The sequence below is a fragment of the Peromyscus eremicus genome, chromosome 1 (genome assembly GCF_949786415.1).
Source record: "Peromyscus eremicus chromosome 1, PerEre_H2_v1, whole genome shotgun sequence".
NCBI lineage: Eukaryota > Metazoa > Chordata > Mammalia > Rodentia > Cricetidae > Peromyscus > Peromyscus eremicus.
This window is the reverse complement of record NC_081416.1, coordinates 107,200,264-107,220,754: the sequence shown is the minus strand read 5'-3', so window position 1 is coordinate 107,220,754 and position 20,491 is coordinate 107,200,264. Positions and strand designations below refer to the sequence as shown.

At 40.4% G+C, this 20,491-nt stretch overlaps 1 protein-coding gene across 1 annotated transcript in view; it reads left to right on the top strand.

Annotated features, from left to right (window-relative positions):
- The first annotated feature begins 197 nt into the window (after positions 1 to 197).
- LOC131917442 (lysosomal Pro-X carboxypeptidase-like) overlaps positions 198 to 20,491 on the top strand; it is a 63,484-nt gene continuing 43,190 nt past the window's right edge. Inside the window, exon 1 of the mRNA XM_059271260.1 lies at positions 198 to 419. Within this exon, the coding sequence (XP_059127243.1) occupies positions 252 to 419 (168 nt within the window). The 5' untranslated portion in view covers positions 198 to 251. The remainder of the gene's footprint in view (positions 420 to 20,491) is intronic.

Sequence of the window (20,491 nt, the reverse complement as noted above, 5' to 3'; positions counted from 1 at the left end):
CTGAAGGAGCGGTAGGCTTCCGGAAGCCATAGCTAATGATGAGGCAGAGCCCTGGCTGCACAAGGGCTGACTTGGAGTATGGCCAAAAAAAGGTGGGCTGGGAAGAGGATAGATGGTGTGAGAGGGAACCAAGCTGCCTGATTTTGGATTTCTCAAGAGAGTCTGCAGCCTGTAGTTGTGGACTGGGCAGGCGCGCGCTACTGCCGGTGGCCCTCTCGCCCTGCCACCCGCCCTGCTGGCCAGCCTGAGCCATGGGCAGCCTGGCTTTCCGGCTTCTGCTCCTGCCTTTCCTGGCACCTGTGGCCACCACAGCCGTCAATCCAGCCCTAAGGGCCCTCGCCAGCCTAAATTTGCAAATCTTCCCCACATTCCAACCCGAGGAGGCCAATAACTACTCAATTTATTACTTCGATCAGAAGGTAATAGGGGTTGGGAGCTCAAGGTCCCACAATCCAACTACTGGATTGGCTGTTCTCAGAGGCCAGACACCAGAGCCCACCCTGAAACCTAGACTTCTTAACGCCTAGGACCTGTTCAGTCTTTCGCTCACAGTTTACAGAAGCCAGGCATTCAAATTTCTCCTCCCATGACCACTTACTTAATATCGCCCCTCCCCCACCAACGGAAATGTATTCTTTCCCAGTTCTGGAGGTCAGGCACCTAATACTTTAGATTTTTGCTCATCTGTAGCTGGCTGGCCACCACTAACCCTGCGCCCAGCAAAAGGCCTCAACCTGAACTCCCTTTACTTTCTCCAAATTCAAATTGCTGGGTGCCAGCCCTGGCTCCTAGCTTACCATGCCAATCATCCTTTGCACTGTGGCATCCCCAAACATGAATTCTAATGCCTTTACCTTTGAGATAATGCATTAATCACATCTTGAGTGCCAGCCTGTCATCTTTGTATCATGTACCATTTAGTAATTGTTTGACAGGATTTGTGTCCTTCTAATGCTGAACACGGGCAGCCTGGGCTGATAGTGGGGCTTGAAGGTCTGTGCCCAGATCTGAGGTGGATGAGTTCAGGTCTCTGGCCTATAACCTGAGTTCAGAGTTTCACGAAAAGCTTTAGGGATGCTTTGTGCTTGGCTTCAGGCATGGAACATGATCCCACACGTTTCTGCCTTTGTAAAACACTGGTGTGTTTTATACATCACTGAGTAAATGAAGGACTCTTTCGGGGAACCAGCCCCAAGGGAAGACAGCGGGTAAGTGGTGAATGTTAGGAGACCCAGAACCCCCTCTCTCTCTGACCTCTTTTCATCAGGAACATTCTGCGTTTATTCAGTTTACGGGCATGGGGTTGTCTGTTCAGCATCCTATTACTAAAGGTCAAACTGAGAGAAGACTGTTGGAACAGATAATCTCTAAAATCCCTTTGAGAATGATGAAAAGACGCTATAAGAAGAGAATGAAAAGGCAGAATCTGTTTCTACTTGTATTTCTTCATTATAATTTCCTTTGTCAGACACTTCATTCTTTAGAAATGTAATTTAATACTATATCAGTTTCCATTTTTGGTGGTTTGCAAAATCTGTTTATATATTATCATAGAGTAAATTTTCTTAAACTAACTATAATTGAGGTTTATTACATTTTAAAGAAAAACTCGTATACATATATTTACTGCATACTTATATTAGTTGTCTATTTCTAGTCTTTACATTTTTAAGTAGAACTGCTATGGGGTTGAAATTAACTCTATGTGAATCTTTTAAATAGAGCACATGAAATACATTTGTTTTTTTTTTTTTTTTTTTTTTTTACCTATTCGGCCTGGTGCTTGGCTGTGGATCTCTGCATCTGCTTCCATCAGTTACTGGATGAAGGCTCTATGATGGCAGTTAGGGTATTCACTGATCTGATTACTAGGGTAAGCCAGTTCAGGCATCCTCTCCACTATTGCTAGTAGTCTAATCTGGGACTGTTCTCATGAATTCCTGGGAATTTCCCTAGCACCAAGTTTCTCCCTAACTCCATAATGTCTCCCTCTATCAAGATATCTCTTTCATTGCTCTCCCACTCTGTCCCTCCCCCAGCTAGACCATCCTGTTCCCTCAAGTTCTCATCCCCTACTCCCTTCCTTTTATTGCTCCCCTCCCCCAGTTTACTCCTGGAGATCTCATCTATTTTCCCTTCCCAAGGCAATCCACGCATCCCTCTTAGGGTTCTCCTTGTTAACTAGCTTCTCTGGAACTGTGGGTTGTAGTCTGGTTATCCTTTGCTTTACATCTAGTATCCACTTATGAGTGAGTACATACCATATTTGTCTTCCTGAGTCTGAGTTACCTCACTCAGGATGATATTTTCTAGTTCTATCCATTTGCCTGCAAATTTCATGCTGTCATTGTTTTTTACAGCTGAGTAATGTTGTGTATATATGTACCACATTTTCTTTATCCATTCTTCAGTTAAGGGGCATCTATGTTGTTTCCAGGTTCTGGCTATTATGAATAATGCTGCTATGAATGTAGTTGAGCAAGTGTCCTTGTGGTATGATTGAGCATTCCTTGGGTATATGCCCAAGAGTGGTATTGCTAAATCTTGAGGTAGATTGATTCCCAATTTTCTGAGAAGTAACCATACTGATTTCCAAAGTGGCTGTACCAGTTTGCATTCCCAGTGGAGGAGTGTTTGCCTTTCTCCACATCCTCTCCAACATAAGCTGTCATCAGTGAGTTTGATCTTAGCCATTCTGACAGGTCTAAGTTGGTATCTCAGGGTCGTTTTGATTTGCATTTCCCTGATGACTAAGGATACTGAGCAATTCCTTAAATGTCTTTCAGCCATTTGAGATTCTTCTGTTGAGAATTCTCTGTTTAGATCTGGCTACCACCATTTAATTGATATAAACAATTCTCTATTTTTCTACTAATGTAACACATTTCCAATTAAAAATGTAATTTCTTTTAGTACTTTTTATTAATTTTTTTTGATCTTTTGAGACCAGGCCTCATGTATTCCAGGCTGGTCTCAAACTTAACATGTAAGCTGAGATGACCTCAAACTCCTGATCCTCTTGCTTCTACCTCCTGAGTGCTAGAATCATGAACATGTACTACCATGCCCAGCTTCTATTCTGGGTTATTTCTTTTTATTCAGTTTTCATGATCTTCAAATGTTGACTTAGTAGGAATATTTGATTTCTTCTACTTGAAGAAAGTGAATCAGGAGAGCTGAGAAAGGATGTGACAGGCCATCTGGGCACATCAATCCTCTACATTGTATGATATTTTGTTTGTGTTCTGACAAATAAAGTTTTCCTGGAGATCAGAGGTCAGAGCTAGCCACTAGCAGTGGCAGTGATGGCACATACCTTTAATTTCAGCATTGGGAGGAGGAAGCAGGAGATCAGGAAGAAGCAGGAGATCATGGGCTACATGAGATTGAACCAGTCTAAAGGAGAAACAGAGCCAAGAGGTGGAGGCTTACACCTTTAATCCCAGCACTAGGGAGGTGGAGACAAGAATGTAAGGTGGGTGGAGACAGACTATTCAGTCTGAGGATTCGTTGAGACAGGATGCTCTATTTGGTCTGAGATTTCATAGAGGTAAGAATTCTAGTGGCTGGCTGCTCTGCTTCTCAGATCTTTCAGCTTTCACTCTGATATCTGACTCCGGGTTTTTATTGTTAACACTAATTAGGATCATGCTTCACCTCTGGGTTCCTGTGATGTCAGTCACAAAGGGCTCCCAGCAGTGCCTGGCTTGTGATTACAATGTCTCACTACTTGCTGCCTTCAGTTCCACTCCAAGTCCTCAGGCTAGAATGAGTCCTGACTTCACTGTTAGCAGCAGAGTTTCACAGGCGGGCTGAGGAGAGGTCTTTCCTCCAGTCATGCCTTAAAGATGGATCTGATGAGGCCTACTCAACTGGGGAGAGTGTTGGGAAGAATCAAAGGACACTGATTTATATGCTAATCTCATCCACACAAAAACAATAATACCATCAGAGAAATATCCAAAATTGTGTTTGACCAAATATCTGCTTACCATATCTCATCTACACTAACAGATAAAATGAACAATCACGCCTACCAAAATTGTCAGGTTTCCATGTGGTAACACTTGAAAGCACACACTATCCCTGGAACATGGAAGGAATTTTAAGGAACTTAAGAGAGTGAAGACTCATTTCCCCCACTGCCTCAGTATCCTAAAACCATGCTTCACATAGTGGTTATGCCTTTCATATTGACCTCACTCCGGACTGCAGTGATTAGGCCTTTTTTTGTGAACTAGTGGGCAGTCATCTGCACCCAGCTATTCCTCTTAACCGCTGGTGAGCATTTCTGTTAGTCTGGGTCTTGTTCCAGTGTGGGCCTCATGGCCACTCCTGCAGGCCTTCCATGTCTCCTTCCTTAGTTGTGGGGTTGAGCGCATCAGTGGGCTGGGGTATTTTGATATGTACATTTTTCAGTTCTGCTTTCTGTTCCTGTTTGGGTTCCCCTTTCCAACTTTTGCCTCAGTGGCCCGATGTCCACTAAAATGCAGCTGTAAGGAGCTGCTTGGAAGAGGATACTGATAATTATCCTTCTCCTTTTCATTATTGATTTCTATTGATGACCTTTCTCTTAGGCCTGCGGCATCATCAATACTGTATGTATTTATCAGGTACTGGGCTGTATCTTGGGAAGGTAGCGATTACATTTGGAAGGACTTAAAATGGTACTTGTTGACAATTCCCACTGTAGATACACAAACTTGTATCTGAGAAAGACAGAAAAGCACCACAATTTCTTAGCATTCCTAGTCAGAGATTGCTTTTCAGATATTTCCAAAGCTTAGTGAGTCTATTTAATCTTTTCTTGCTCCATTTGTCATTATCACAATAACTCATTGGTCTGATTATTTTTATCTAAAAATTAAAAGCAATTTTCTTGTACAAATCAATAAATGTAATATAGCAAGCATGTGAGTAGACAGAAGGACAGAAATCACATGATCTCAATAGATGCGGAAAGGGTCTTTGACAGAGTTCAACCTTTCGTGATAAAAATCCCCGAAGAAGTTAGAAATTAAGAAGTAGGCTAGAAGTTAGAAATAAAAAATATAGCTCAATTATTAGAGTGCTGTCTAGTCCTGGGTTCGATCCCAATACAACATGAACTGGGTATGATGGTGCACACTCGTAATGACAACATTGGAAATATAGAGACAGGAATATTAGAAGGTCAAATTTAGCCTTATCTATAAAATGAGTTTAAGGCCAGCTTGAACATAAGATATGTATCATAGCTCAATATAATGAAGGCAACATAAGGCCTAATAAACACTATGGCCAATGTTATACTAAGCTAAAAACAACAACAACAACAAAAACAAAAGTAATCTTTTAAAATGCCAGAAAGAGCCAAGGGGACTCACTTTTCCCTTTATATAGTACTGAAATTCTCAGACACAGCAATAAGGCATGAGAAAGAAATAGAAAGGATATAGACAGGAAATGGAGAAGAGAAATTATCTTCCTTTTATCTTTTATCCAAAGATATTTGTAAGAACCTTATACTTAAAAGACCCTGAAAACCCACCAGAAAAACTCTTAATCTAATGAACACTTCCAGCAAAATAGCAGACACAAATCAAAATGTAAAAAACAGTAGCTTTTCCATATTCCATATAATGTAGAGAAAGAAGCCAGGAAAACATCTCCATTTATAACAGACTAAAAACAACACAGGACCAAAGCTAAGAAAGGAGGTGGATTACTTTTATAATATAAATTTAGAGACATTGAAGAAAACATTGAAGACACTAGAAGATGCAAAAATCTTCCACGTTCATGGATCACGAGAATTAATGTTGTGTAAATGTCTATATTTCAGGTTTGTGTGGCAAACACCTTTATCAAATGAGTATCTTCCAGCCTTCATGCTTATTTTTGTAATAATTATAAGATAATATTTACTTTATAACTGAGTTGCCATGGTACACACACAGTTATACTTCAAATACTAATAACTTCATCACTTCACATTTATACCAAATAGTTTCATTTAAGAATGTCTTTGATGAGACTGGGAAAATGGTATTACTCTTGAAAAGTGTCTATAGTCTATGCTGCATGCATGAGCCATTGCCATGTATTCATCTTTCCTTGTACTTGTGGAAAACTTTGCATGTCTACTTACGTTCTGCTTTCAAACATCTATCTGCCCCTTGAGTAGGGAGTCAGGCCCAGCTAACTATACTCAGGCATTTTGTGTTTGTTAACAGCCTGGACAATGGTCTTATCTTTATGATTTTAAGAATCATTATTCTTTTTTAGTATGATATTTTTATTCATTCTTTGAGAATTTTATATATACAGACAATGTATTTGGTTATATTGCCTCCTTCCAACTCCTTCTAGATCTCACTATGTCCCCTTCCCAACTTAATCTCATCTTTTAAATCTCTCTCTTTAAAACTCACCAAGTGCATTAACATTGCCCATATACACGTATTGATATGGGATCATCCAGTGGAGAATGTGAAACCTACTGGGGCAACATCCCTAAAGAAAACAGATAACCTCTCAGCAGCAATCAACTGTTACTAGGCGCCTGTTGTTGGTGGGGCTCAGGTGCCCCTTCCTGCTCTATGCTAGGATGTTGACTTGTTTGAAATTGTGCAGGTTTTGTATAGACAATCACAGTTGCTATAAGTTCATTATTACACGGTCCTGTCATGTCCAGAAAATGTTTTGTCTCAGTCCTCCCCAACCTCTGCTTTTTACAATCTTTCCTCTCCACCCCATCTTTTGCAATTTTCCCTGAGTGTCTTGGTCATTGCTGTCAAAGGACACCATGACCACGGCAACTCTTATTTTTTAAAAAATCATTTTATTGGGGCCTTGTTTATGGTTTCAGAGGTTTAGTCCATTATCATCATCGGGGGAGCATGGCAGCAGGTGGACAGGTGCTGGAGAGGTAGCTGAGAGCCATGTCCTGATCCGTAGACAGGGAGAGAGAGACTCTGAGCTTGGCATGGGCTCTTGAATCCTCAAAGCCACCCCCAGTGACATACTTCCTCCAGGAAGGGTACACCTCCTAAATCTTTCAAATGATGCCACTCCCTGTTGACCAAATCTATGAGCCTATAGGGGCCATGATCATTCAAACCACCACACTGAGTGTTGTGGGGAAAGAATGCGATATGGATGCATCATTTATGGCTGAGAACTCCACTGATAATTATTCTCTGCACTTTGACCAGTTGTGATTCTACTGTTCTTTTAAATAATGTGCTGAAATTTAAAAAGATATTAGATTGAAAAATTTGACTAGTTTCTTTAACCACTTTTGTGATAATCCTGGCTGTGTAGACCATGAGTATAACTATATTATTCTGTTAGTTAAGAGGAAATAGTATCTTGAGATAAAGATTTACAATTTCAGCATACAAAGTGGTGAAAGTATACCATAGATTATTCAGACAATTATTTATAAATAAAATTGATTTTAATTCTGCAATTAAATTTACTCAAAGAGCCGTAATTTATACAATAAGGAACATGTCCTAGCAGTGTATTTTACATGTCAGCACTGATGATTGCTCACTAGGTCAAAAGACAAAAGAAAAGGCAGATCACATGCTAGGCTACATTGTAGTTAGTGTGTAAGAGACTCTCATTTGCCACCAAGATACTACCTTATTAATGGAAGTCACTTCCAAAATAGCTGCATTTGGTTTTCAGTTTGAATTGCAAGTTTATGATTTTATGGTGAACACTCAGAACTAACTGCTAAAGTTTTACATTATAATTTCTTATTCTTAAGTGACAAATTGGACACTAACAATCTGTGTGTGTTTATGCATATGCTTGCCAATTGTTTCAGACTTAGAAAGTTCATGCCAATAATACTTTACAAAATATGTTAGTATTCCATCAAGATTCTCCTTCATACAGACTCTAGCTAAGCCTCTGCACATGTATATTACTGATTTAACTACTACAAGACCCCTTACTCATCACATAGTTATTTTTTATCATGCATATGGGAAAACAAGCCCCAAAACACAAAGTAAGTAGTTTAAATTCAAATGGCTAATACATGGTAGAATAGACAATTAGGATCAGGTTGGTATTCTAATTCTTTTCTCTTTCCACTATATCATAGAATATTTGTGGTCTTGAAAATAAAAAAATTTAAAAGACAATAGCATTAACTTTTAGTTAAGTATCACAGGAACTGATCCCCACCGTGTGTGTGTGTGTGTGTGTGTGTGTGTGTGTGTGTGTGTGTGTGTGTGTTTGAGCCATGATATAAGTGCCACTTTATGGAAATTTTCCATAGGAGTCCACATACCATAGAAAGCATGCTATATTTATCTACACCCAGAAAGTTTGGCCAGCTACACTGTGATTTAATAACCCAATTTAAACAAAGAACTACAAGCCAGACAATGACTCTGACTCATCAGATAGGAAAGTAAGGATGTACTTGTTATTCTTGGTCAATTTTTATTTCTATGTGGTCTGAAGCAGGGTCACACTGCAGACACTGTCCTTTTAAACACTCGGAAACCTCTGCCACTTCCTGACATTGATGGCTTCTTCCTCTAAGGGAGCAGTTCATAGGACACAAAATGGAAATGCAGGGTGACAGCTCTCTTGTCCTTGGTGCTGATGGGCTTCCTTTCTTTCCCTTGAACAACTGACCTTAAATGATACCAAGCTGTGTAGATGGACAATAGAGACTAGGAGGATTTTTGTTTGACTGTTTATATGGTCTAATGTCTAAAATGTGACTGCTCGTTAAAAAGGAAGGAACTCATGTTTACTGAGTACTTTTCTGTGATTGTGTGTGTGTGTGTGTGTGTGTGTGTGTGTGTGCACATGAGTGAAAATGTGTGTGTATGTATACATGAGTGAATGTGTGTGTGTGTGTGTGTGTGTGTTTAAGTGTAGTGTATATGTACAAAATTCAAGGTGCTCACATAGCTATTTGCCAACTGGTACAGAAGTCTTTCAATATTTTAAGATCTTAATGTAGAATTGTTTTGGTTCCCCCAAATAGTTAGCACTTTAAAGTAGGATATTGCTTATGTTCCTTGATAGTCCTCTAACATTGATGTCCTGATTAGTTTTTATTGTCAATTTGATGCAACCTAGAGTGCACCTCAGTTGAAGGAATGCCTACATCAGTTTGGTCTGTATCCATGTCTTTGAGGAATTGTCTTGATTACTGACTGATGTGGGAGCCCCTAGCCCACTGTGGGTGGTCCCATCCATAGGCAGACAGTTCTGGGCTCTCTAAGAAAGCTTACTAAGCACAAATCTGGCCGTGAGCCAGGAAACAGCATTCTTCCACAGTTTCTGTTTCAAGGTCTTATCTTCATGTTCCTGCCTTGATCTCTTGCCCCAATTCTCTCAACAATGGACTGTGACCTAGAAGTGTAGGATGAAAACTCTTTCCTCAGCTAATTGCTTTTGGGCATGGTGTTTATCGCCTTTCTAACAGAAAAGGAAACCAGAACAGTAGGTATCCAGAACAGGTTAAAATAATAACAGACAGTACTGTCACCTAACCCTCCTGGATAAGACTGCTGGTTTTTTTGTTTTTTGTTTTTTTTCTTTACAGTTATTGGCACAAACTTTCAACTTACTCTGCTTTGGAAATGTTGGAATTATCTGATTCATCTTCACACACACACACACACACACACACACACACACACACACACAAATCTGATCATTTAGACCATGGTTACTTTATATTTCATGTCCTCCTTTACATTTCCCAGATTTGCCACCTTTCACTATACCATTCCAGGTCAAATTATTCTAATGGCCTCTTCAGTCTCTCTGTTCTTCTAGGCTCAGCTTTAGGTTCAGCCCTGGCTTCTCTTGAGCTCACTTCTAGCCCAGGCTTACTGGTCCCTACTTTAAAAGTCCCTTTAATGGGGGGATTTTTGTCAACTGACACGGAATCACAAAAGCTGTCTTGCCCCTCCCTCCCATAGTGCTTACGGTCTGGAGCATTCAGTACTCTGCTAAGGGTGCTCCGCTCTGTGGGACTGCCTCGCCTGTAATGATATCTTGGACTATGACTTAACACCAGGTTGTTTTTCTCCTAGCAGAATTATTACCCTTGCAGCAGCAGAATTCCTCAAGCCACTTAGATTTTGTTTTTTTGGTAGAAATAGTTTCAGATTCTTTAGCTTGTTTACTCAGTCATAGGTAGTTTTGTTTGAAATTAAAGTGCTGAAGTCTAGGGGGACATGGTGGTGCAGACCTATAGTTAGAATCCTGGGGTGCCTTAGGCAGCAGGATGGCTGGTTTGAAGGCAACCTGGGCTTCTTCATGAGTTCCAGGCCAGTGTAGGCCTGAGATACACAGAGGCAGTATCACTGAAATGAGGGAGAGAGAGAGAGAGAGAGAGAGAGAGAGAGAGAGAGAGAGAGAGAGAGAGACAGAAAGACAGAGAGACACAGACACAGACCCAGAGAATAGGAGAAAAAGTGCTACAATTCATTGGATCGACTTTATAACTCATGACTGGATAACAACCTCCATCTTATCAAACATCTGAGTTATACAGGCCTTACAAAGATGAGTGTTTTCCTCACATGAGCCAGGAAAGGCCTAGAAGCAGGGTGAGTATAAAGTATCTGAAAGGACATGTACAGCGTGAGAGTCAGGAGGGAAAATTCCATGGTGGAAACAGCTCCCTACTGAACTGAGGGAAGAAGAGTCCTGACTGTTTCTCAGTGCTTTGCAGCTTTCCCCTTGCTAATGAAATTACTCCTTGCAGAGGACTGTTTTTCATCAGGGCAAGTGGGAAAAAAACCCCATACATTTACTTCTCCTCCAGCTTTCCTGGGGTCTCATTTATTCCCCATCTTGCTTTCCTGTTGTGTGCTTGCATAACTGTAGGGCCTGCGGAGGTTTTCTGACGAGCATGGTGCTTCTAAACGCTACCTAGAGTGAAGCAGTGGACAGCAGAGAAGGCTCAGTGGGGGAAAACCTCTGCTTGCAAGTGTGAGGACCTGAGCTCTGGTTCCAGCACTCACTGGAAAAGCTGGGCAGGGCCTGGTGTAACCCTAGTGCTTGTAAGGGGAGTGGCAGAAACAGGAGGCTCTCTTACTGGCCTCTGTCATAGCCACAGGTTCAGTGAGAGACCCTGTCTCAAGGGAATAAGAGAGAGAGATTGAGCAGGTCAATCAAAACACTCCTCTAGCCTTTACGTGTGCCCAATCACATGCACTTGCATACACAGGTATGAACATGACACGCTGTCCCCATCCTCCAACACCACACAAAGAGTGACACAGGCTGCAACAAGCGAGACATCTCAAGTTTAGTTTTCGTCCATGTCGTGCATGTTGTGGGTGACTAAAAGCAACCATTCCAAAAGGGTGAACTGTGAGGTCTGAGGCCACGCGAGGAAAATATTACCACTTGCGGAGGGTAGTAATTATCTTCTTGTTGTGGGTTGCCAGGACTGTAGTTTTAAGGGGAGGAGATGCCCTGGAGTAAGTAGAAATGGCAGACCAATTATTGTCTCTGAGTCAGTTCACTTCAGAATGTGCACTTTGTTTTCCATTGATTTATTATGTAAATGAAGTAAGCCTTTATGGTAAAGGTCTTCTTGTTTGTAATATCTAGGGCAATTCTTTTCCCTTGTGTGTGCTCCCTTATTAAAGGCTTCGGTGCATCGTTTTATTGTTGTAACGAGAACAGAATTGTATCTGTGGAAAAAATCTATCATCAAACTGCTTTTCAGGTTCTCCAGGGTTGCATGCCAAAAGTAAACAAAGACATACAGTTGTGATATATTTTTGTGTGTTTTATTAATATCACATTATGAGCTTTCTGATAGCTACTGTCGTCATCACAATTATTTCCTTATAACTTGATAAACTTTGAGCCTTTGCTGTTGGCAGGGACTTCTAAGTACACTACTTGAGATTTTGTCATCCTGTAGGAAAGTTTTAGTGCTCCTATGGGTGGGGTAGCTCAGATTCAGAGATATGACAAAGCTCTCTGGAAGTTGTTAATACCAAGAAATTGGCACCATCCGCATTTCAACGGGGGGCTTCTCTGCTACCCTGAGCACTTTGCAATGTACTGGACTGAAAGAGTTGCTAGGCAGTGTGGTGGACTCTGCTGAGAACTGCGACAGGATCAGAGAGGGAGCACCCCATTGCCTGGTGTGTCCTGCAAAGCTTCATGGAGGGGAGCGTGCTTGGAGGAGGAGGATGTAGCATGTTTCTGCCATGACTGAGGGAGGAAGGCATTCCAGCCAGAGGCAGTTTGTGTGCCGAAGCCCAGAGCCTTGGGGATGTGTTATTGTGGAAGTGTTCTGAAATAGGAAGTGAGAGGGGCAAACTGCAGAAGGTGAGAAGAGAAGGGGTGGGCGGGGTCCCAGATGGGCGGGGTCCCAGACGGGCATCACCCAGTCCTTAGCGCTTGCTCTCACTTCAGCCTCTTAGCTGGCAGACCATGTCTCCTTTTTGCTGTTCTTACCCACATTCATCACCTGTGGTCCTTGTCCAAAAGTAATTTTGTCGCCTTGTTATCACCTCTTCCAACCACGGCTTCTGTCCTGGCTAGTTTTATGTCAACTTGGCACAAGCTAAAGTCATCTGAGAGGAAGGAACCTCAATTGAGAAAATGCCTCCATAAGATCCAGCTGTAGGCAGGCAAGCCTGTAGGGCATTTTCTTAATTAGTGATTGATGTGGGGAGGGTTCAGTCCATTGTGGGTGGGAACACCCTAGTTTTAAATATATATAAATAATATATTATATATTTTAATATATATTTACATTTAATATAAATTTAATAGTTAATATATATTTCATATATATTTTAAAGCCAGCTGAGGAAACCAGAAGGAGCAAGCCGGTAAGCACTCCACCATTGCCTCTGCACCAGCTCTTGCCTCCAGGTTTTTGTCAGGCTTGAGTTCCTGCCAGTGGCTTTCCTCAATGGGCTATGATTCAGGATATGTAAGCCAAGTAAATCCTTTCCCTCTAAAGTTGCTTTTCGTCATGAAGTTTCATCATAGCAGTAGTAACCATGGCTAAGACAGCTTCCTTGAGAAACCAAGAGGTGATATTCAACCCTTGTTTCTAATATGGCCGGGCACACAAAGTAGGCACTCAAAAATGGGAGGGTAAAAGACCTTGCTCTTGGGACAAAGTCAATTGGGAAAATGGATCAGTGTTAATTGTAGTCACTTATGTGCCTTATACTATTCTTCTACTTTTTCAAGGTTGAATTGCTTCTTAATTATCTCCGGTTCCGTTCACATAACCCAAGGCTGACCTGCCTGTGAGGGAAACATCACAGAGACTCACTGGTGGTGCCGAGGCCAGAATTCTTCTGTGTAGCCTAAGTCCTGCTGTAATCAGTCCTCTGGTATCATGCCATGTTTCCCCCTGTTTTGTCCTCCCCAACCTCTGGCTCTTACAGTCTTTCTGACCCTCTTCCACAAAAGTCGTGGAGCCTTGGCAGTGGCATGATGTAGGTATTCCATTTGTGGTTGAGCATCCCATGGACACTTATTCTCTGCACTTTTGTACATGTTCCTGTGTTAACCACTATCCATTTCTCGAAAGAACCTCTCTGACCAGGCGTGGGAGCTGTACTAAACCATGGGTATAGAGAGTCAGATTTAGAGGGATGTTTGATACTATGTTAATTTAGCGGAATAACAGTAGGAGGTTAATTCCTGGGGACTGTGAGCTCCCAACTATGGGTTCTTGCTCAGGTTTATGGCACCAGGTATGTGTTTCCTTCTGTGGAATAGGCCTTACATCCAACCAGAAAGCAGTTGGTTGCCTTTATAACATTCATGCCACTGTTGCATCCTAGAGCATATCTTGAACATGTTGGTCATTATTGTAGTTCACAGGGTTCACAACTGGGTAAGACTGTTGATGACTCTTCTTCTCCAGTAAGCATACCTGGCACCTTCCTGCACTGTGAAAACTAGCCAGTAGGAAGGAAGCTTCCCAGTCAATACCAACTTGGTTTTTCAATGTCCTGTGGCCAAACTGTGTGGTGTTTTCAGAAATACTGTCTTACTATCAAGTTCTGGTGCATAACCAAGATCAATGTCAATGCCCTATATTGTTTAGGGTATGTGTGTCTGTCTTAGCTAAGGTCTCTATCACTATGTAAAACATCATGACCAAAAACAACTTGGGTAGGAAGGGGTTTATTTCAGCTTTTACTTCCAGGTAAATGTCCATCACTGAGGGAAGTCAAGACAGGAACTCACGCAGGGATGGAGGAATATGGAACATGGAGGAATATGGAGACAGGAACTGATGCAGAGTCCACAGGGGAGTGCTGTTTATTGATCTGCTCCTCATAACTTGTCCATCATGCTTTCTCATACCATGTAGAACCATCTCCCATAATGGGTGGGACCCTTCCACTTCAATCATTAATCAAGAAAATGCCCTACAGACTTGCCTACAGCCCAATCTTGTGGAGGCATCTTCTCCATTAAGATTCCCTCTTCCCAGATATGTCTAAGTTTGTCAGATTGACAAAAGTCAAGCAGTATAAGGTTTCTAGGACATCCCCGGCCAACAACCCAAGGGGAAGTATTGAACTTTTTGTTTGTAAGCCTGTGGCTTCTGGGAGGAACATTATCTACTCTGTATGGAAAGTCCAATTAAACATTCCCCCTCCCCTCTTACACACATACACACACACACATACACACACACACATACACACACACACACACACACACACACACACACACACACACACACACTATAAAATAGGTTTCCATATGGCTTTTTCAGTTAACTTAAGTGTTAATTGTCTACTCACATCCTTCTTTGCCCCATGTTTCCATCCCTTTCCCCACCTAAACTTCACTCCCCAATGTTCTCTCTCCCCTTTGTATCATCTGTGTTCTACTATCCCTGCTTCCTTAAGGTCTTCCTTCCCTCTCTCTTCATGAATCATTCTTTACTAGATCACTGGTTTCCAGAGGTGCTCCAAATTAAACACACAAATCTAAAGATTCAACACCAAGATCCACATATGAGTGAGAACATGTGGAGTTTGCCTTTCTGGGTCTGTGTTACCTCACTGGGTATAGTGTTTTCCAGCTCTATTTATTTACCTGAAAATTTCATTTTTCTTTATAGATGAATATGATCCTGTTATCTAGGTACCACATTTTCATCACCCATTCATAAAGTGATGGACATGTAGGCTATTTCCATGCCCTAGATACCGTGGATAGAGCAGATATAAACATAGATGAACATGTTGTCTCTGTTATAGGAAATAGAGTCCAGGAGTGGTGTAGCTGGGTCATGTGATAGATTTGTTTCTAGTTATTTTAGGAACTGCCACACTGATTACCATATTGGCTGCACCAGTTTGTACTTCCTCCAACTATACACAAGAGACCCAAAAGCTCCACCAGGAAATTCCTAGAGCTGGTAAATACTTTCTGCAAAGTGGCAGGATAAAAAAGTCAGTAGCCTTCCTCTATACTAAAGACAATCAGACAGGAAAAACACAAATAACAAACAAAACCAGAGAGACAATCCCATTCACAATAGCCTAAAAAAATACCTAGAAATACTTAATCAAGGAACTTATCAAGATTTATACAATGAAAAAATTTAAATGCTGAATAAAGAAATTAAAGAAGACCCCACAAGCTGTAGAGACCTCTCCTGCACATGGATTGTCAAACTGGCCATCCTACCAAAAGCAATTTATAGATTCAATGTAATCTCCATCAAAATTTCAACATAATTCTTCCTGGAAATTGAAGAAACAATCTTAGAATTCATGTGGAAGCAGGAAAAGACCAGAATCTACAGGTTTTAAATTTAAATAGGGTTCCTGTGTTTTAGATTTGATAGAAGCTTCATTGATAGAAGATGTGTGTATGTCAGTAATCATAGTGCAAGCCTACAGGCAAACAGCGCTGAAGTGGAGCAAAGCTTGACATGGGAGCAGAAAGAATGAACAAATGCATCACACAGAAAGTGACATTGAATAGTCATACCAATGGACAGCCTTCAGTATAACAGTCGAATTTTTTTTGGCTTCCTTTGAGAAAGATCTATTTACCTGCCGTCATTCTGTAACTAGTCTATCAAAATTAGTCCTGCCCCTGTAACTCCGTCAGAGTGGAACACGGATAGTGGTAATTCGCTGAGTTGGTTTGTTTGTTGCCTGTGTTCTGTCACTCTACCCTAAGTCCTGCTAAGGCAATGACCACATGTATGTAGCTTGCTCATTGTTGCACTTTCACTACTGGACCCACAGTGGCCACTCAAGAAACATGTGTCCAGTGAATTCACATGACCACTGACTGTCATTTCTGTGTGTACATCCTATTAGCTCAAGGCAGTTGTTGTCCAAGATGTCCATGTGGTCCCAAAAGCACATGAAAACAATCCCAGGAAGCCACTTGGCTGCATTTTTAAACTTGCTGTTATTATTCTGAGCTTTTTGGTTTCAGCTGAGGATGTCCTTTCCCTTACTAAAGTGCTTACGTACAGTGCTGCAAACAATGAGTGGTCTGTAGCTTTTCAGATCATGATAAGGAATCCCTGGGGGCCATTTTACAGTGAATCAGTATGGAAAATTTGATGTTGGAGTTCCCAAGAGGACAGCTTAGGCCTTTCTTCAGTTGCTTCCTTTTTGAGTTTCTAGTCATGTGGGGACTCTGTAAAGTTTGCTTTCTACAGGGGGTCTTAAAATTGTTCTCCAATGATAAAACCAATATGTGGTTTTGTATTTAAAAAATATTTATGTGTATACATGTGTGCTTGTAAGAGAAGGAACACATTCGTGGAGGTCAGAGGACAACACGTGCATGCAGGAGCCCATGGAGGCCAGAAAGAAGTACTGGAGCCCTTGGAACTGGAGTTACAGGAGATTGTGAGCTGCCATAGGAGTTCTGGGAACAGAAACAGGGTTCTCTACAAGAGCACCAAGTGCTCTTAAGTACTGAGCCATCTTTTTAACACCAAATCAATGTGTTTTAAAGCAACTTCTGAGACAATTGTAGGTTTTCTATTTCAGTGGTTCTCAAATTGTGTTTTATAGAAGATCCTCTTTGGTAAGGAAGGTTTGCATTTTAACGTTATGATGTAGTATCATTGGCTTGTATTTACTACTCTTTAAAACCAGTTTTAAAGTAGCATGCATGCAATCACCTGTCTTGTGGCATCTTCACACCGGTGTCATCTCACTTTTCTTATTCATCACCTGCCCACTGCCCTCCCCTGCTCCGCTGTGCTCTTTTTCTGTTTCACATCCTCTTCCCACATAGTCTTTCTGCTTTCATTTCCCATATATTTCCACATCCCATTATCCTCTATTTTAATTCTCCCCATCCTTAAGATATATTTTACCCCCTTTTATGGTCTCTTTTCTACTTTCATATCACAAAAACAAACACAGACATATACTTGCTATAAATACACACACATGTAAATGCACATACATATATAAATACGCACACATATATACATTGAGGTATATGTTCCATATTAGATAAAATGTGTAATATTTGGTATTTGTCTGACTCTAATTTATTTCATTTAACATTAGTGATTTCCAGTTCCATCTATTTTCTTGCAAATGTCATGATTTTATTCTAGAAAATTCTATTCCAGGCACTGAAAAGATGGCTCAGTGGTTAAGAGCACTTGACATTCTTGCTGAGGATCAGAGTTCAGTTGTCAGCACTGGTGTTAGGTGGCTCATAACTGTCTGTAATTCCAGCTCCAGGTGGTCCAATGTCCTCTTTCTGGCCTCTGTAGGCACACATACAACACATAAATAAAAATAAAATACATCTTTCTAAAAATTCTATTCTGTAGAACACATTTTCTCTCCATTAGCTTGTTCATGGATATCTATGAGGGTTCCATTTCTTAGCTATGGTAACTAGTATAACAGTAGAAACTAATGTGTAAGTATCTCTGTCAAATGTTGATTTAGAGTCTGTTAGGTATATGTCTAGGGGTGGTACAGATGGGTCATATGATAGTTCTATTCGGGGTTTTTGAGGAAACTCCATACTGATTTCCATATTTATATTACTGTTATTTCTTCTGCTTACTCATTTCTCTAAGATTTCCACAATGGTTGCACCAGTTTATAATGTCCCCAGCACTGTGTTGGGTTCCACCTTCCCACATATTTGCCAGCATTTGCCTTTTTGATGGTAGCCATTGTGACTGGGATGAGATGGATTCGAAAACTGGCTTTAGTTTCATTTTCCTGCTGGCTATGATGTTGGAGACGTACTCAAACACTTACTCAAAAACATGCTTTTTGTGTTTCTTCTCTTGAGACCTGGCTCATTTGCTAATTGGATTTCGGTGTTTTGGTTTTGGTGTTTAATTTTTGCAGTTATTTATATATTCCAGATATCAACCAGTACTTCGATATACAGTTGGCAAATATTTCTCCTCATTATATAGGCTATCTTTTCATTGGTGATTTTTTCTTTTGCTGCACAGGTTTTTAATTTAATGCAATCCAATTTGTCAGTTCTTGGAACTATTTCCCGTGGTGCTGGAGTCTGTTTCTGAAGTTCTTGCCTACTCTTGCATATTGAAATGTTTCCCTCTGGTGATTTCAAAGTCTCAGGCTTTACATTAAGATCTTTTATTCATTTTGATTGATTTTTGTACAAAGTCAGCAATGAGGGTCTAGTTTTAGCTCTTAACATATAGGTGTCTAGTTTTCCCAGTAGCCATTGTTGAACAGGGTCTCCTTTCCCTAATGCATGTTTTTATAGTCTTTGTAAGACATTATTTGTAGCTGTGTGGGTTCATTTCTGGGATCTTCTTTTATAGTTCATTCATCTATGTGCCAGTACCATGTAGTTTTTAGTGTGGCTGCAGTGTAATTTGCAATCAGGTATTGTGAAAACTTCAGCATTGCTCTTTGTGTTTGGGTTGGCTAGCCAGGGTGTTTTGTGCTTCCATATGAATTTTAGGATTCCATTTTTTTCTAGTTCTGTGAAGAATGTAATGGGAATTTTGGTGAGAATTTCATTGGATCAGTATATCACTTTGTGTAACGTGATATTACAATATTCTATCAGTTCATGAGCAGTGCGACATCTTTGCATCTTTTGGTGTTTTCTTCAGTTTCTGTTTGTTTTGCATTTAAAAATTTCTTTTGTGTGTGTGTTCACTCTCATTCTTGGAGATCAGATGACAGCTTTTGAGGAGCCTTTCACTGTGTGGGTCTGGGAAATTTAACAGATAATCGGGCTCAGTGGCATGTGCCTTTCCTTCTGATCCATCTCAGGTTCTCATCTTTGGTTTCTTTCCTCAGCATCCTAAGCTTTTCATTGTTGAGTTCTCCCACCTACTTGGTTAGGTTTATTCATGGATATTTTATTTCATACTTTTAGAAGTCATTGTAAAGGATCCTCCTTCCCTATTTTAGTTTCTTCTTGTCAAGTGTGCTCCTGTTACAGAAAAAGGCAGCTGATTTTTGCATGTTGATTTCATAGCCTCCTAGTTTGCTGAAAGTATTTGTCATACTGAAGACTTTTCTGGTTGAATCTTTAGGTATCTATCTATCTATCTATCTATCTATCTATCTATCTATCTATCTATACCATCTGCAAGTAGAGATCATTTGATTTATTTTCTTTTCTTACTATGTCCATGTTATTTCTTTTTCATGTCTCATTGCTCAGATTAAGACTTTATAAGTCTTAAAGCATTATAAGCATTATATTGAACAGGGGCAGACAGAGTAGGGACTCTTGTTAAATTCCTGGTTTCAAAGCAAATGTTCCCTAATTTTCTCCATGTAATATAATGCTGGCTAGGTTTGTCGTGTACAGCTTTTAACATGCTGTGGTATGTTCTCAAAGGCTTGACAGAGTTTGGGAGTGAATCCATTATGTCCTGGGCTTTTCTCTGTGGAAGACTTTATTATTGACTTTTCAGTTTCATTGCTTGTTATAGGTCTGTTGGGTTGTTTATATTCCTGATTTCATTTTGGTAGGTCGTTTGTGGCTAACTTTACTCATTCCTTCCAGATTTTAGAGTTTTTTTTTAAAATAATTTTTTAACATATTCTCTTAATCATCTTCTGGATTTCAATGGAATGTCATAACATCACTTTTTAAAGTTTGAATATTATTAATTTGGGTATTTTGCCCTTTGTTTTGGTTAGTTTGTTCAGGGTTTGTCAGGTTTTATTCAAGTAGCTGCTGGAGTCCAGCTCCAGCAGGTCAGAGAAACTGGAGAGGAGATGTGGAGTTGGTGACTAAACACACAAGGGCCTTATCTGAGGGAGAAAAACTTATTTCTTGTCTTTATTTTTTTCTTATCCTTCTTATACTACCTAAGGCAGAAATTTCTACGCAAGAAAAGATCACATCACAACCACAAGTTGTGTATTTTCCAAAAACAAATTAAAATCTTTACACAAGAAGGAATCATGTTATGATCACAAGTTACATATGTTTCTTAGAAGTCCACTTGTAGTTAAACATTTTCCTTTGTATTATTTCTCAGACAATAACATCT